This window comes from Notolepis coatsorum (genome assembly GCF_963971535.1).
Source record: "Notolepis coatsorum genome assembly, chromosome: 3".
Lineage (NCBI taxonomy): Eukaryota > Metazoa > Chordata > Actinopteri > Aulopiformes > Paralepididae > Notolepis > Notolepis coatsorum.
Genome location: NC_140167.1, coordinates 201,752,122 through 201,771,317, shown reverse-complemented (window position 1 = coordinate 201,771,317; position 19,196 = coordinate 201,752,122). Strand labels below are relative to the sequence as shown.

At 43.4% G+C, this 19,196-nt stretch overlaps 1 protein-coding gene across 2 annotated transcripts in view; it reads right to left on the bottom strand.

Moving 5' to 3' along the window:
- Nucleotides 1-798: 798 nt before the first annotated feature.
- The window catches only part of misp (mitotic spindle positioning), a gene marked incomplete at its 5' end in the record, with an annotated part of 19,365 nt that continues 967 nt past the window's right edge, over nt 799-19,196 (bottom strand). The window contains 5 exons of one of the 2 annotated variants that reach the window (XM_084309562.1): nt 799-1,733; nt 1,835-1,873; nt 4,244-4,503; nt 5,226-7,713; nt 12,070-12,126. In XM_084309562.1, coding sequence (XP_084165688.1) covers nt 1,644-1,733; nt 1,835-1,873; nt 4,244-4,503; nt 5,226-7,578 — 2,742 coding nt within the window. In that variant the 3' untranslated portion in view covers nt 799-1,643. Of the gene's footprint in view, nt 1,734-1,834; nt 1,874-4,243; nt 4,504-5,225; nt 7,714-12,069; nt 12,127-19,196 lie in introns of those variants that run through there. The other variant, XM_084309561.1, reaches the window with a different exon arrangement.

Here is a 19,196-nt window from a genome sequence, read left to right as displayed (position 1 = left end):
AGTCTCTGGAGCGTAACAGTAAGAAGCATTTTGTATAAAAGTATTCTGTACTTCTGTATGACAACTATTAAAGAAACTTAAAACTATAAGAATATGAGCAAGTAAACAGTGTGCTTGTGGGGTGAGACAGTTTGGCATTAATGAATGCACACACTAGGTGGTGCACACGGTCACTATTTCTGTATTCACCAAGGACTGTCGCCATGACAACTACAAATCTTACAAAAACCTCTTCATTACAAGTCCATGTGGCATTATTATTTCACTATTCTCTAGGTCTCACGGCAAGAGTAGAGTGCCACACACCTTCACTTCAAAACATATTCAATAAAGATGATTAGTGTCATTCGGCCTTCATCAAGTATCCAGATACCCGATGAAGGCCGAATGACTGAAACAGCATTTGATAAAGCCGACTGTAAGTGAAGACATTGTGTTAACTCTTCCTCTGCCAGACCTACTCCCCGGAAGCACCCGTCTAAAACATACAGGTGTGCAAAGATTTCAAATACCCAAATGCAGTATATTATTTTTGTTAGTTTACCAATAATTACCTCCAGTGTTTTTGCTCATTAAAATTTTTATTCAAGAATTTACTACCATTTCCAATAAAAATATTGAATTGCAAAAGACCATTAAATATGAATTCATTGAGATTTTTCCAAATCTGCTAGTTTTGCGAATTAGTGTCACATCACTTTATGTGCATCAAAAGTCAAACGCAAACAGGTGTATCATCTTAAATTCTTTATTGAAATATATATATATATATATATATATATATAATCAGTGGTGAGCAAACACAAGTCAACATATTTTTTTAAGACAATATTTCAAGTGCTTCATCATCATCATCATCATCATCACCACAACATTCCATTTTATTTTGAACTGTTTCACCTAATACGCGTCAGATTGTTGCTCGTTTATCTCTGAATAGCAAAGCACATCCAACAAAAGACAAACAAACAGCTTGCTTTCTCTTCCACTCGAGACCTGAAGGAGAGGCCATTTCAAAGCTACAAAGCAATGACCGCTAGACTTAAAAAACGGAGCTAATGAACAGAAGCTTTGGGCCTTCGATTTCTGCAATCCGAGCAAGTGGGCTTTAGCCCTGCGGGTCCTACTGTAAACAGACCTACTGTATGCAGTAAACAGACCTACTGTATGCAGTATGCAGTAAGGCAGGAACAGACCTCGTGTTAAATATCATTCACATCAGGAGGCCTCGTCAGAATGTTCTGCCTCGTTTAAAACCATGCCTCATCTGGACCCATCGTCCCTCTCCTTCATTGGTTTTTCCTTTTGTACATGAGGTGATGAGGGCGTCTTCGATACTTTATACTTAGCAGATCACTGGACGGGGCAAGAGGTCTCATCTAAAAAAAAAAAGGGGGCTATTCTGGTCACAGTTTGGGCTTCTCAAACCCCAGCTTCTCGGTGGGCGTGCCAGCGTTCGTTCCAGCCCGCTTCTTTAAACAAGGTTGTTTCATTAAACCGATCCCAGGAGAAATCAGTAGACTTGTAGGGCTGGAACACAAGCCCTTCTGATGGACCTCCATGGTGCAGAAAGCCCATTAGAGATGGAACAGAGTGGACAGCAAACGTTCCACGTCCTCACGTCACCCTCCGCCACCCCCTGCTCACTGGCCGTCCTCGTTGGAGTACATGCCTGCCTCCCAGCGAAGGGCGCGCTTGTTTTTGTGCCTGATGACACGAGTGGCCTCTAAAACCTGGAAAAAATTTAATAAAAAAATGCATTCAATTTGGCTAGATTTATGAAATAAGTAACAGCACAACCAGACAATTCGTCACAGTAAAAGCCATTACTTACCTCATTGTTTACATCATCGGAAGGCTGGATTCCTGCATACTAGAGTGAGCAAAAAAAAAAAAAAAAAAACAATAATCAGATCATTTTATTATCAGATGTGCTGTACAAACAAAATGTATATTTGCACCATCGTTTTTGGAATACTGTGTTTTTATTAGCTGGTTTCCCGGCTTAAAAAGGTGCTTTACACTACAGCTTAGTATATAAAAACACAACAAAAACAAAATCAGAAATAAATGACAACAACAGACAGCAGTTAAAAAAAATAAAACCAGATAAAAAAGTAGAATAAAATAATTTAGATAAAATCATCAGTAATTAAAAAACAAAACTATAGGAACAGTGATGACAAGAAAGAGTGCCTATGTATGACCAAAGGCCTGTCTAAACAAATGTGTTTATTTTTTTATTTTTTTAAAGAGTTAAAAGAGCCAACATCATGGGAAATTAGTTTACAGTCTTCTCCAGAGTCAGACAAGAAGATGGATACCAATCTCCTCTGTGCTTTCAGTGGAAAGCTATATCCAGCTGCAAGCTAGCCTAGCTCAGCACAAATTATTGTAGGCGGATACAGGATCAGCTAGCCTAACTTAAAAACTCAGGGAGAGGTTTTTGGGCAACAGCTAATCAGTATCCACTTCCATACACTTTTGCTGAACTATAGGCTAGCTTGCTGCCGGAGCACATTTCCCATGTGTTGGGACTAACGCGTCTTACGTTACTGAATACGTCACTGCGTTATTTGCGTTATATACGGCGTAGATTGATAGCGAGCGGTAGTGATTATTATTATTATTATCCTCATCCCCACCCGCGTAGAATGATACGAGGCGAGTCTGGCCACTGGCCAATCAGAAATGCGCAAACCAGAAATGCGGCTACGGAAAGAAATAGACCTCTCTATTGTAAACAAAACAAACGCTCGCTATGAATCTACATAAAAAGAACGCAGTAACAAACTAACAAACCATTTAGCAACTACTTGGAGAGATAATTAATATACAACATGGAAACGAGATAAAGAACATGTTTGAGGCGCTGCTGGAGTCAACTGGACTAACGTAACGTTACTACATCTCGACCACCGCAGACTTTGGTGAGTGCAATGTGTTCACTAAAACTCAAGTTGATCAACGGATTTTGACTGTACGAAATCTGCCAGGGAATCTCATAATACTAATCAAACAATATAAATATAGTCCTTTCATGCACAATTGATATCCTAACTATTCTAACGTTGCAATGCTTTGATTGATATCTTAAACAACGTTGCAACTTGCAAGATGGTGAATGAATGAATGAATGAAAACTTTATTTAACAGATTGCAGAATGGGTACAATACAGTACGGCTCAATACATACAATTGTTAAGGGGATGCAGACCTGAGAAAGACGTTTGTCTTGTTTCCATCAGGGTCCCCCATTTTCAATTCATAGACATTTATGACATACACAACATACATGACATTTATGGCATAGGGACATATAGGTATTTAGTACTGATACATTTGTGACATAAACGGTATTCAAATATACAGTACTGTTACCCCTAGCTTTGGGTAGGGCGTTCCACATTGTTGTGGCATAATTGCGAAACGTGTTTAGTCCCTTGTTTGAGCCGAATCTGGGTTTTACATGATTTGTGGAGCTTCCTCTGGTGTAGTGGTTGTGGTATTCACTGACCTTTGGGAAGTATTTTGACATGTACATGGGTACCTTAGTCGTATAGTGTATCTTGTAGACCAGGCCCATTGCAAGTTGCTGTACTCTGTCGTCTACTCTAAGCCATCCTAGGTTGTCAAAGTGGGCAGGGGTGAGGTGGGTTCTGGGGTTCAGGTCAAGTAGTAGTCTGACCAGCTTGTTTTGTGATGTTTGTAATTTTGTTTTAAGCGCCTTTGAGGTGCTTTGGTACCATGAGGTGCACGCATAGTCGTAGTACCCTTGAATTATAATGGTTATAATGAAACGCTCCGGCGACATCAAGGCTGTTCCTTCAACCGGCGCACTTCTTATTATATCGACTCGGGACAACATTTGTTTGTGTCAGATTTGTGTTTGTATCTAGACCACATTGCTTAGCAGAGTTCGGTGATGTGAATGGAAACTGTCAAGTTGATCAACCGATTTTGAGTACTAACTGGGGCATGGGACTCGGGAGCAATCTTTTTTTTTTTTTTTTTTTTTTAAATAACTAAATAGTTACTTTTCACAGTAACTCATTACTTTTGGGTGTAAGTAACTAGTACAGTAACTAAGTTACTTTGAAATGAAGTAACTAGTAAAGTAACTGAGTTACTATTTTTCAGTAACTAGCATCTTTAAGTGTGTGTTCCTTTAAGTGCGTGTTCCTTTCAGTGCCCTCATCAAACAGGAAGTCCTAACCGAGTCTTCCAGGTTATCTTTACTTACTGAACTCTCCTCCAGCTTCAGTTTTATCCTCCTCTCCTCAAAGTCCTCCAGCAGAGTCTCCGTCAGCCCTTTCTGTGGCAGGGGGCCACTCATCATCTCTACCTGTGGGCTGGAGGGCATCAGGGTGGCGGGACCCTTGCCCACCACTGGAGAAGTGGAGCACGGGAAACCCCAGGGCTGGGCGGTGACGATGGAAAAGGAGGGCAGTCGGACAGCAGGACGAAGGGCGGGGGGGAAGGACGACATACTGTTGGCTCTATCTAAAAAAAAAAAAAAATGAATTAAAGATAAGGGAGATTAATGAGTTGGGAATCTTGGGATATAGTAGGTTGATGGTAATACGTGTGCAATAGTAGGTTGATGGTGATATGTGTGATATCTGTGTAATAGTAAGTTGATGGTTAACCTACATCAAGCCAATATGATTTATTAAAAAGGCAGGCTTGCTTAAAATTATATGGCCATTTCTATTTTTCCGGTTTAGTGAAGGTGTATTAATATCTTTCCAGTCGGGTAGAATCCATGTTTTCCAGATAAAGATCAAGAGTAGGAATGACCCAGTAAAAACACCCATTTGACAATCCTCTGTATTGCTTCGTTTTCGTGCTAAATAATACCCTTTCCGTCAGTGGTTAATCATTGCTGGTATGCAATTGTCTGCTCTGTGGCCTGTAGAACACGACCAAAGTGCAGGTTCTCGGTTAAGTTAGTAATTCCCTCCAGTTTATGAATGCCAGCAGTACCAAGCCAAGCAAATAAAGAACATTCCTCATACAGTATACAGCATCAATTAGTATGATACAATACTACATGACAGTGATAAAATGGCTGGTGGATTCCCATTTTTACCATCCAAATTGAAAGTCTAAAATTATAGGCGTGTTACCAGTTAGAATAGACGATAAGATTAGATAGCATAGATAGACGATGTATACGTAACTTTCATAGCTTAAAACAGAAAGAACATGCTACAAACTTGTACCTTTTATTGGTGCTGGAGTGGTTGTTGGGTAAAACTGAGTGGCAGCCATCTTGCTTGCCTGTTCCACTAGAGGTGCTGGAGTGAAGACGATCTGTTCCTGGTCCACCTTGATGCTCTGCGGGCTCCACACTCCATACTGTCCAATTCGGTCTAGGTTTCCGTCCAGGGAGGCAGACAGGGCTCTGGATTCCCGCAGCGAGCGTAGCTCCTGCTCCCGTTTCAGATCTTGCTCGATCTCCCTCTGGATGATATCTGGAGTGCCTTGATCATTTCGAGATTGCAAGCCGGTGGATTCCAAGTGCATTTTCCAAGATGGAATGATATCGCCATCCTGAGGCACCAGAATGCTCCCAGAATCTGTTGGTGTTGGGGAAGCAGGAGGGGAGGAGGACTGGGAGGATGAAGATGAGGCGTCTTTGCCAGAAAGAGCTCCGCTTGGAGCTGGATCCTTCTTCGCCACTGAAAACGGAGAGTCAACTACCGTTTTGTTGGTGCTCGTTACTCTATCCACCACTGTGACCTGAGGTTTTGCCGGCAATTGGTGGTCAATGCCCGTCAACACGGCCCCCCCGTCTTCTGGGTAGACACTGGGCAGAACTTTAGAGAGGTTTTGGACCTCTGAACCCCAGAGAGTGATCGAGATCGGAGAGGAACCCACTCTACTGATGTACAACTCGGTTCCTTCCGTGTGTCGATGAGGACAGCAAGGGGAAGGAAAGCCTTCAGTGTCCGAATTGCTATTCTTGGCCTCACACTCTTTCACTAGACACGATCTCTCACTTGTGCCCTTTTCTCCCGCATTCTTATTTTCACCTACGCTGGATCCGTCGTGCGTCTCAAACATCCTCTTTCTCCCCATCAGTTCCTGGGCAGTGCCACGGGTGTGCGAGCCGAAGACCTTCCCCTGATGCTGCAGGTCCTCCTCCCTCTTGTTGTCCTTCTCAAGTTCACGCTGGATGAGGAAGCTAACCCTGTTCTTCTCCTTGGCCCGGACGGGGGTCAGCGGTGTGGTAGGTTGCGACAGCAAGGACTTAATCTTGATCTCCACCATCTCCGACCTGCCGTCGCTGTGCTTTAGGCCGCGCGAACGCCGTAGACTCTCTTCTCGCTCCTGAGCCATGCGGATCTCCCTTTCGATCGGCGTCTCGCAACCACTCGCCGACATAGCGTCCCTGCTTTCTCGCTGAAGGTCGTCATTGGATGTGCTGCCGTCGCTCGTGTAGCCACCACTTGGGTCCACCGACAGGTCTCCCAGTCCAGAGTCCAAATCTTCAAAGGCGCTGCTGTGCCTGTTGGTTACCCGCTCTTCTGTACGGCACACCGTCACTTTCCCCCCAGTGACGGAGTCCCCCTCAGCTGGCTCTTTGGCTGGTGTGGTACTTTGGCTCAGATGTCCCACCTCATGATCTCCCTTCACCCGACTGGACGACAACACATAGTCCTCCGAGGGTGGTGATCTCCACTGTCTCCTTGGAGACATCGGACTAGATTGCAAGATGGCATTCAGCCTCGCCTGTTCCATCTTTACAAACTGCTCCCGTGCCGCACTGAAGTTGATCTGCTCGTCGTCAATGGTTCCTGGCTCAGCCAATGGGGTTGGTTTCGCCTTGGGGCTGGTGGGCCCGTAGCACAAACTAAACCCTTCCATCAACTTGTTGGGGGAATGACTTAGATCCAGGCTCTCCAGTGCACTCCATTGCTTCTTGAATGTTGGGTTTTGCTTTGGCGCCTGATCGAGAATGATCTCCTTTCGAAGTTGCCTCTCCTCATGTTCAACTACTTTAATATGGTGTATGGGGTCAACCTTGTACTGAGAGTCCCCGTTGCCCTCCTGAAACAGACTCTCCGGCTTCTTACCACTGGAATACGTCTGCAGTTTGAACCCTTGTTCTTCCTTCAGGGTAGCAAGCTGCGCCTGTCTCCTAGGAGAAACCATCCACGCTTCGTTCAGCTCCGCCTCAGGACTCGCAGGATCGTCCACGAAGGAGTAGAAGCCGCAGTGAGAACCTGAACTGCTGGCGAGACTGCTAGGGCTACTGGGATTGCTGGCCTGCCACTCGTCACTGATGCTCCCTCCTTCCTCAGACACGGCCACCTGTCTGGCCTGCACCACGACATCCCCAGATAGCTCCCTCTGCTGGGGAGACACCACCACTGATGACTGGGTGCGAGTGACCGAAATACTGTCAAAAGTGAAAATGGAAGAGTCGTCGTCACGTCTGCTGTAGCTCCAGCCGTGGTCCAAGCCCGAGGGCTCGCCGTGAGCGGGACCGAGGATGGTGCGGAGGTCTGTGCTGGGCTCTAGCCTGGGGGAAAGGGCCTGCATCACCCACCTCCTGGGAGTGCTCTCCATGGGTGCCTGGCACGCAGTGACACACTGAGAGAACGGTGTGGCTTGTGAGGTGGGATGGTGAACGTGGCTCGATATTCGCGCTCCCTCCCGGGTCAATGCATCTGCACTCTCATCGAATGCGGCAAATGAAAATCTCTGTAAGCAAAAAGGAAACCAAGAGGTGAGAGATTAATATTTTCAGAAACAACGACTGACAGAAGACGGCAACACATCAGTTTTATATGTATTTTAAGACAACAGGGTTTATGATTGCAGTGTCAAAAGAAAAACGGACCTGTAGTGTTACAATGGGTTCTGACCGCTTATTTTCTATAAAAAACTTAAAGCTGCAGTAGGCAACTTCTGAGACTCCCAGAGGCACCAGCAGCTTTACGCTCAATTAAAAATACATAAATATATACATTTCCCAGCCTCTGATTGGCAGGTGATTTTGTACATTGTGTGAACATTTTGACAAGGAAAATGATGTTGGTCTTAAGTGTCCTGATGTGACCCCAGGAACACAATTTGGTTCAAAACTAAAACACATCCGCCAGGAGCCGTTTTTGGCCAATCAGAAGTCAGAGGCGGGGCGTTCCCGGGGGCACATCCCAAAACCTGCTCGTCAAAAATGTGCAAAACCAACTGCCAATCAGAGGCACTAATATATATATATTATTAAACTTAAAGCTGCCGGTGCTTTTGGGAGTGAAATCACTATTGATCATTTCTCTGAAGTTGCCTACTGCAGCTTTAATCCTGCGTGAATACACTGAACTCACCAAATAAATTCTGGATTGTGACTTAACATTTACAAATCAGGCATTTCGAAAATGCCTACAAATTAACACACTTTGCCGTCCCAACAAGACATGGTTGTGTAAGGTTTTTTTTTTTTTAATGGCACAGGAAATCTGTAGTAAGGGAAAATCCTGAAGCTTGTGCAAGAGGAGGGTGGCGTGAGAAACGTATCGGAACGCCACCCATGGTACGTCATTAACATTTATAACAGAGAACCAGTGCCATGAATACCAGCTCCAGAGAGATTACATTTTACAACATCTGCAATAAACCCCAACGTGAAAGAAAGGATGTGCAAGGTGAGCTGATTTAGTGCCAGCCGTTCTAAATGGGATCATCCAAAAAGTGCTTGTAGATGAAAGCCAATAGAGGGCAATTTAGACTGAGCACAATTTGTAGTACAGAGGACACACATTGTACAGTGGTATACTCAGGGCGGACCAAGTTACAACAGTCCAGGGGAACATAGAATAAAAGTAAAATATAAAAATCATATCAAATCAGAGTACGTTCAGAGAATGCCGTGTCAAAAATGCTTGCAATTACCTAGTGACCCGTTATTAGAGTCAGCATGAGGGGTAAGAGTGTTGTAATGTGTCCTATGGTGACCCACCCCGATACAAACACAGCAATACTACAGTATGATGATGAGTCCTCTTAACAGTTATGGATAGAGGGTTAGGGTTATGGAAACGTGTGTCTCGAGCTAAAGGCTCTTGCCTCTCATGAGAGTGTCCTGGGTTTGTTCCCGGACAAGTTAAACTTTTTGAATATGTAATATATGTACTTATTTGTAACTTATCCTTACCCGACACGGATTTTCTTCCCCTGTTCAAAAAATTTGTTTGAAATGGAAACTACATTGAACTAACATTTCTACAAAAAGGTCTCTACAAAACATGTTCAACGAAACAGTGCAGCAAAAGTACATGATCGTGGTGAAGTGTTTCAGTTGCAAGAAACGGAAGGAACTTGCTGTAAGCAATGAGGATTCAAGACGAAGGAGTCAGTTACAGTAAATTGTAAAGCGCTTTCGATAAAAGCAATCATTTACCATTTACCGTAAACACACAGTCCCATGTTAAGACCCACGCCCGCCTACGCTCGACATAAACCCCTCTCGTTTTCTTCACCGTTCACCGACAATCCCATGAACATACTGGCCCGACTAAAACAACCAGCGGAGCACGCAGTTATCCTTACACTTACAGTAATTACATTTTCAGCGTGTTCAGTTCAGCGTTATGGGGCGATCAAGGTACAATGTAGTTGCAAGAACAAGGCTCACTTTCAATTCGGTTAAGAAAGGGGATTATGACACTCAGTCCCAAACAGGTCAAATAATGAAAAAAAACTTGCCAGTTATGACAACAACTGGATTGTAACATTTCTATACATTTAACACAGCTCTGTTCTGAAAACACCCCTGGATATATAATATATCTTCTATCGTGTATGTCATAAATGTCATGCTGTAACAGTACTGTACATCTGTATGTCATAAATGTCTATATGAATTGAAAATGGGGGACCCTGATGTAAACCAGACGAAAGTCTTTCTCTGGTCTGCATCCCCTTAACAATTGTGTGTATTGAGCTGTACTGTACCCATTCTGCAATCTGTTAATAAAGTTTTCAATCAATCAATGTTTAATGCGACCTAATGCACATGTGACACGTGTTAACATGTTAAGAGTTCCGCCTGTGTTGTTTTTTCCATGGAACACGTTGGGTAGCGTTAGAACATGAACGCTCCACGGCTCCACGCTGACTAAGCTGTTTTGGGGTAAAAAAGAAAGAACAACAGGCTGAGCCGACCTGCTGGAAGCATCTGTTCCATTCACTCACCACCCCGGACACCAGCAACACAGCCATTCATTGCAGCCATTTAACAAACGTCACATGACAAACATTAACCAAACGACTCGTCAATTCAACAAATCATTTATCAATTTAACAAGTGACTGATTCATTGGGCAATCTTGTCGACACCACTGGAACAGTATTTTGATATTTACCCAATACAGGCTTATTGTGAATTCTGAATCCTTCCGGCCGGGACTGGACTCTATAATGCCATTAGCAATTTAGCCCGATTCATTATTTCACAAGTTAAGATTTATTTTGTTGACTTATGGACTTCCCTCATTATCTTATTTTGAAAATATCTTTCCATCACAAATTAGACAAGGCTGCATTTAAAATCTTTGATGTTCTTTTCTGTAGCCTGCTTTACATATCAGAAGAAATTAGTAACCCAGAATGTGCCAAACCGTCCCCCAGACGCAAGCAGAAGGATCTAAAAACACAATAAGGTTTTAGTCCGGAAGCAAAACATTCACCAGCTCCTGCTCTCTTGTAATGCAACAGTGGGGTCTCCCCCCGAGCAGCCTGGCGGCAGAGGGGTGCAGAGAGATAGATCATCATTTACTTTAATCTATTCTACACACCGCCAAGAGATCGGTTGCCGTTAGGGAACACCTACTGTAGTCGTTCCCAGTCTCTGTGAGTTTCCCTTTGTTTTTACTGGCATTTAAAGTGAACACCTGGTTCTCAATGTCGTGAGCTATAGTTTAACGAACCTAATGACCACTTTAGGGTCAAACAGGGGCCAGTTTGTTCTTACGTCATGCTCAAATTGAGATTTCTTTGGAAGAAATCCCAACCTGTGAGTGAGTGACATAAGAGCAAAATGGCCACCATGTGAATATGGTCAATTCTAAACCCCGGAGGTGCAACATCAGAAATACATGGTCAATCTGAAAATGTGGTTGTTTTTCTCCATTCCTGACAAGATGACCCTTTTGGAGACAAGGTTTTTTCGGTCCAGCAGTAAACAGTTGTCTTGCATCTGTGCGTGAGACCGGTGGACTGTGTACCACTGATAAGCACTACCTCCTGCTCATTGGCTGAACGGGGAGAGGAGCGATCTGTGCGAGACAAGAGATATGAACTGCCGCTTACCCTCCACTAGTGTAATTATGACCTCACACTGGTGTGTGTGTGTGTGTGTGTGCATCTACGTGTGATCACACAAGCCTGAGGCGAACATGACCCCATTGACCAAGAACCCCTTGAACACCCAAGGTCTGGGATCAAGTCAATGTAGGGTATTTAAGACATGTAGGGTATTCAAGACAACATACGAGTTGAATCCTTCCTTCACAGAGCAACAGAATATACTGTATATACAGTAGGACGTGGAAGAACAAACCTTTACTAGAGAAAGCCATCCCTCTCGTCATAACGTAAAGTTACTTCCTCATCAAAAAAGATAAATCCTACTCACGGACAGGCTAAATCCATTTGGTCTTCTGTAAGTAGGCTATACCATTATTCCCTTATTGATTAGATTCAAATGTATTTTCATTATACAGCACAAGTACAGTGTGTTAGTACAGTTCAAACTCTGTACCAGGCAGGTCCATTACAGATGCATTTTGAATTTAAACGTTGTCATCTACCTTTAAAAAAAACAGAAAGGTGCTGTAGCCTTTTGAGATTTATCCACACCATTATGGAGCCATTATATTATCAGGATTATTGTTATTTTTTTTAAGAAGGTGAACTTTTTAGCCGAAGTATACCAATTAAGTGAATGTTTTATTTACCTGGCCTGCTAGAGTGGACCAACATTAATAATGGTTTCCAAATGCATGGATTCAATGCCCAATAATTAACTTTTATCACAAGAAAAAGGAACAATCCTACCTGTGTATCTATAGGCTTCCCGCCTCGTTATTGTCTCGTCTCTCCTACTCAGCATCTGACCAACTCTGACAAAGTTCAGCCACTATCATGTCATCCACTCAAGCCCCGCCCTCCGAGGGGGAAAATAGACTAGACTGATACTAAGAGCCACTTCCATAACAACACAGCAGGGGTGTAAAGTACTCGAGTAATTGTACTTCGTTACAATACTCAAGTACTGTTTTGGGGGATTTGTACTTTACTCAAGTATTATTAGGTTTGTATACTTGTAATTTTACTCAATTACATTTCAGAGAAAAAAACACACTTTTTAACTCCTTACATTTAAAATGCAGACCTACAAAGTACAAATCTCGCAGGTCCAACCATTTTAATTAGTATATTTTGTTTCTCTGGCCGAACTAACGTTAACGTTATTAATCCTGCGGCCTTCACTTTATTTAAAAACAGCTAATCAAATCCCCATCAATGGAAAATGAACCCGCCCATACCCGTGCTGATTGGTCCTTGTGCAAGACTAGAAAGCGAGGGATCTTTGATTAAACACCTGCTATCAGAAGAACAGACAGTCAGAGTGACGAGCCACAGAAGATGGCCACAATCGATAGTACGAGTGATGAAGAGGACGAAACGGAACATTTCATTGCCCCGGAATAAAACAAAGTTTTTACTTTAACTTTTTAGTACATTTAAAAGTAGAAATTTTTTTACTTTTACTCAAGACTTGAGTAAAAGTAAAAAAGTTTCTACTTTTAAATGTACTAAAAAGTGTGTGTTTTTGTGTTAGTGTGTTTTTAGCCAGATACTCTTGACTTTTACTCGAGTAAGATTCAGAGACGGTACCCATACTTTCACTTAAGTATGATTTCTGGGTACTTTTTACACGCCTGCAACACAGGAAGGTGATGCGAGCACACTTAAAAAGAGTGCTATGAGAGGCGGTTAGGTGGCCGAGCGGAGATTGTGTTCGTCACCAACCCCGGAGCTGTGGGGTTGTCACCAGCTTGGCTGGCCGTCTGCACTAATACAATTGGCAGTATCAGAGGGTGGGAGAAGCTGGCGGGGTGGGTCCGGGTCGTTGTAAACAGCGACTCCTACAGTTCGGTCGGGGCGCCTGCTAAGCGCGGATAGGACCTGAGTGGGATAGTGTGATCCTTCCACACGCTACGCCCTCTCAATGAGAATCCGCGCTGCCAGGTGAAAAGAAGCTGTGATTGGCTGGACGTGTGTCGGAGGAAGCACGTGGTAGCCTCCACTCTCCCAGATGATCTGACTGTGGGGGGTAAGTGCGCAGCGACCAGGAAGGGACTGGGAATTGGCATACGACTAACATTGGGATGGGAGAAAATCGGAGGAAAATGGAGGGGGAAAAAGATCAAAAAAAAAAAAAAAATAGTGCTATGAGAAAAGGAATCTTCTGTTTTCTTTTAATACAATGATTCCAATTCCTTCTGACTACCACATACGGAATGGATAGTTGGTGGTGATAAGACACGGTCGGCTACAGCATCATCACAAGAGACAACTTCATTCTCTTGCTGGTATCTACGTTCCTTACCCTGATAAGATAAGATGATCCTTTATTAATCCCCTTGGGGAAATTCGGGTGTCAAAGGGGGATACAGAGCTTCACAGTCCAGTATCTATATACACACACTATAGATACAATATAACAAATAAAATTATAATATAATAAATATAAAACAATATAATATAAACAAGTACAAAATACAAGATAGTGATATGAGTTTCTAGTACACAATACAAGATAGGCAATCCAGTGATATGAGATATGATGAGTTTCTAGTACACAATACAAGATAGTGAATGAATGAATGAAAACTTTTAACAGATTGCAGAATGGGTACAATACAGTACGGCTCAATACACACAATTGTTAAGGGGATGCAGACCAGAGAAAGACGTTTGTCTTGTTTCCATCAGGGTCCCCCTGTCAGTCCAGTTATACGAGTTTAACTTCAGTCGGCCACACCACCGGCCACACCACCATCACCCAAAAGAAAAAGACATCCAGTGGTTTTACCATTTTCCACCAATATTTACCGTCTCGCCAGGGAATGTACACATTAACCAGTTAATGTACACATTCAATGCAGCAGAGTTGGCAAAGGTCACACTTCCCAGGGAACACATTTACCTTGATGTCTAACTAAATCATAACTGGGCAGTTTCCCGTTTGTTTCATGTCATGAGCTTGTATAACACAAACTTCTTAAGAGACTCGTACCATTTTAACAAATTATAAATCCACTGTATACAATGTCAGAGGTTTCTACAGAGAAGACCCACGTCACCCTCTAGTGGCCAAACACTGCATTACACACCCATGATATCGTGGGTAGATATAGTCAGTTGGGGGCAACTATTGTTTACTATAGTGACTTCGACTTGTAGTCTATGTGCTGCATTCAAATTAAGAAAATACAAAACAATGAAAACAATTCACCAAAATGTATATTTTAAAGCACATCAAGGTACATAACTTATGTATCTCTTTAAACCAATAAGAGGGGAATTTGAGTGAAACAGCTGATATTAGAAATGATATTCTAGGTAAAATATTCATTTTTATTATCTCTGCTCTACCCCATAATGAAATGGGTAGCACTGTCCATCTCTTGATATCCTCCCCAATTGTCTTCAAGAGGTGTGGACCATTATAGGTGTCGGGATGTTTATTCCGAGGTATCTCATACCTTGTGATCTCCACCGTAAGGGGGCAGAACCAATATGTGAAGGATGGGTCAGGTTATTCAGAGGAATCGCTTCGCTCTTATTAAAGTTCACCTTATATCCTGAAAACTCCCCAAATGCTTTAATCAGCTTCATCACCTGTGGGATTGACTGACAGGGTTGCGTTAGTGTTAATAGTACATCATCTGCGTACAGATTAGCTTTAAAGTCATGCCCCCCAATATTGATACCCGTGATTTTCTTCTCTGCTCGTATGGCACATGCCAGCGGTTCGAGGGCGAGGATGAAAAGTGATGGAGAAACCGGACAACCACAGTCTGACACTGTTGACCACTAGGAGCTGCCCAGTAAAACCACAGTCTGACACCGTTGACCACTAGGAGCTGCCCAGTAAAACCACAGTCTGACACTGTTGACCACTAGGAGCTGCCCAGTAAAACCACAGTCCGACACTGTTGACCACTAGGAGCTGCCCAGTAAAACCACAGTCCGACACTGTTGACCACTAGGAGCTGCCCAGTAAAACCACAGTCTGACACTGTTGACCACTATAGGAGCTGCCCAGTACAACCACAGTCTGACACTGTTGACCACTAGGAGCTGCCCAGTACAACCACAGTCTGACACTGTTGACCACTAGGAGCTGCCCAGTAAAACCACAGTCTGACACTGTTGACCACTAGGAGCTGCCCAGTACAACCACAGTCTGACACTGTTGACCACTAGGAGCTGCCCAGTAAAACCACAGTCTGACACTGTTGACCACTAGGAGCTGCCCAGTAAAACCACAGTCTGACACTGTTGACCACTAGGAGCTGCCCAGTAAAACCACAGTCCGACACTGTTGACCACTATAGGAGCTGCCCAGTAAAACCACAGTCTGACACTGTTGACCACTATAGGAGCTGCCCAGTAAAACCACAGTCTGACACTGTTGACCACTAGGAGCTGCCCAGTAAAACTACAGTCTGACACTGTTGACCACTAGGAGCTGCCCAGTAAAACTACAGTCTGACACTGTTGACCACTATAGGAGCTGCCCAGTAAAACCAGTCTGACACTGTTGACCACTATAGGAGCTGCCCAGTAAAACCACAGTCTGACACTGTTGACCACTAGGAGCTGCCCAGTAAAACCAGTCTGACACTGTTGACCACTAGGAGCTGCCCAGTAAAACCACAGTCTGACACTGTTGACCACTAGGAGCTGCCCAGTAAAACCAGTCTGACACTGTTGACCACTAGGAGCTGCCCAGTAAAACCACAGTCTGACACTGTTGACCACTAGGAGCTGCCCAGTAAAACCACAGTCCGACACTGTTGACCACTAGGAGCTGCCCAGTAAAACCACAGTCTGACACCGTTGACCACTAGGAGCTGCCCAGTACTTGTCAGTACAAGGTCAACACAGTCATTTAACAAAACTGTTGTAGTTCACATGGGCTACATACAGAAGTAGAAAACAGAATGGAATTGAGAATGAAGTCTGAGATAAAGCAACTCAATCTCAGTCTCTACTATACTTAAAGCCCTTAAATGTAGAATTCTAATAAATTTCCTGTTGCAATGATTGTTAATACTGTACAACAAATGGCAGGAAATAAACTCTGGCCCAAGCTGTTCCCTAGCAATGCAGTTCCATTGAAGAAGGTCTATAATTACTGCAAACTAATGAGGCCATTGCCAAAACAATTTGTAACGTAATTCTCATACTAAGACCACATGTCTTTGGTCTCACTTACTGTTGCAAAGGAGATGTTGCCGTTTGTTCCCGCCCCCCCAGGCTGTTTGTTCCCGCCCCCCCAGGCTGCGGCTCCTAGCATGGATTTGTTTTAAAAGAAGCAAGGAGAGGTTTAAACACTTAAAAGGACTAAACAGACAAAGGCATCTGACACTGTACTTTGTATAATTGCTAATTCATCTGAACACATTCTTACATGCATGCGTTTTATAACAGATTCAAGGGAAGTCATGGAGAAAATAGTCTTCGAACAGGTCGAAAAGTACCCGACGGAAAAAAATCTAATCTACGAATTCCAATCTGGCTTCAGAACGTCCCACTCCACCGACGCATGCCTCCTCTATTTGAACGACCACATCAAACAAGAGGTGGACGCGGGCAAATACTGCGGCATGGTCATGCTGGACCTACAAAAGGCCTTCGACACTGTCAATCACTCCATTCTGATTGACAAGCTAAAAGCAATTGGTTTTGATAGCTTATCAGTGAGCTGGATGCAATCCTACCTGGAGGGGAGAGAACAGATGGTAGAGGTAAACGGTACTCTATCCCCCCCCCTCACAGTGAGCTGTGGTGTTCCACAAGGAAGCATACTAGGACCGCTACTCTTCCTAATTTATGCAAATGACATGTCGTCAGCCTGTGACTGCAACTTGTTCCTGTTTGCGGACGACTCAGCCCTGCTGGTCTCTGACAAGAACAAGTTGCAGGTTGAAAAAACCCTCAGCTCGGAACTCTGCAGAATCTGCACCTGGCTCGCTGATAACAAACTATCATTACACATGGGTAAAACAGAGTCCATTCTCTTCGGTTCAAATAACAAACTCAGCAAGACCGACGGCTTCTCAGTTGCAGTGGGTGACAATATTGTCACAAGGAAAGACGAAATTACCTACCTGGGTTCCATCCTAGAGGCAAATCTTTCCTGTGACAAAATGGCATCCAATGTAATAAAAAAAGTCAACCAACGAACTAGATTCTTGTACCGGATCTCCTCTTTGGTAAACAAGAATACCCTGAAGACTCTGGCAGGAGCACTCATTCAAGGGTACTACGACTATGCGTGCACCTCATGGTACCAAAGCACCTCAAAGGCGCTTAAAACAAAATTACAAACATCACAAAACAAACTGGTCAGACTACTACTTGACCTTACCCCCAGAACCCACCTCACCCCTGCCCACTTTGACAACCTAGGATGGCTTAGAGTAGACAACAGAGTACAGCAACTTGCAATGGGCCTGGTCTACAAGATACACTATACGACTAAGGTACCCATGTACATGTCAAAATACTTCCCAAAGGTCAGTGAATACCACAACCACTACACCAGAGGAAGCTCAACAAATCATGTTAAACCCAGATTCGGCTCAAACAAGGGACTAAATACGTTTAGCAATTATGCCACATCAATGTGGAACGCCCTACCTAAAGCTGTAAAGGAATGTGAATCCCTACCCACATTCAAAACCGCTCTTAAAGAGCACCTACGGGAGGCTGCAATTCGAAACTGGCCACCGTAAATGCCCAAAACCCCCACCCCCTCCTAATAGACAGTCTCCTCCCCACCGCATGTATATATTCCCTCCCCGCCGTATGTATATCTCTCTCCCACCCACCCACCCCCTCCTAATGTACAGTCCCCTCCCCATCATTATGTATATACTCTGTCAGGATCTAGGGGTAACAGTACTGTATATTTGAATACCGTTTATGTCACAAATGTATCAGTACTAAATACATATATGTCCCTATGCCATAAATGTCATGCATGTTGTGTATGTCATAAATGTCTATATGAATTGAAAATGGGGGACCCTGATGGAAACAAGACAAACGTCTTTCTCTGGTCTGCATCCCCTTAACAATTGTGTGTATTGAGCCGTACTGTATTGTACCCATTCTGCAATCTGTTAAATAAAGTTTTTCATTCATTCATTTATTCAACCTATACCCTTTTCAATTTTACCATTATGCGTTGCCTCGTGCCACATTAGACAGTGTTTTGAATAATTTCAATATAGTAAAGTCTATACAGGGTTGTGAATGTCCCTCAGTGAGTTAAAACCTATTTATTTAGTGTACAAATTACATGTCTGTACATCCTTGAACAGAACTGCATGGTTTTGGCCAACATGGCAGCATTGAGCATTGTTGTAAATGAGTTTTGTGGTTCCAATAAGCTCAATTATATAGCGGTATTGTATCTTGAGGTGAGAAGTCGAGGGACTCGTTTGAAAATGGCCATGCCCATCCCCCCTCCGTCAAAATGGCCATCACTTCACTGGTACCTATTCCTTTTTAAATTTGTTCACTTTAACCGTCCTTCTTACTTGAAACAGTCTCTGGAACCATATACATCACCATACCCGCTTAGACATTCACAACATCCCTATTTGACTGTTCCCAGAAGAATATTTTCTGAAGCTGGACGAAGGTCATTCCATTACAAAGCTCCATCTGACTGGAACAACCTTCCTCTCTCTCTCAGATCTGTTACCTCTCTTGGCCGCTTCAAGACTTCACTGTATTCACATCTTGAAACTACCTGTGCATGCTTTTAACACTGCTTGTACATACGTCCATTTCTGACTTTGAGATAAGTCATTGTACTGTATACTTGACTTCTTTGTTTAAAATGAGTTGGTGAATGGGGGTGTGGGTGGGAGAGG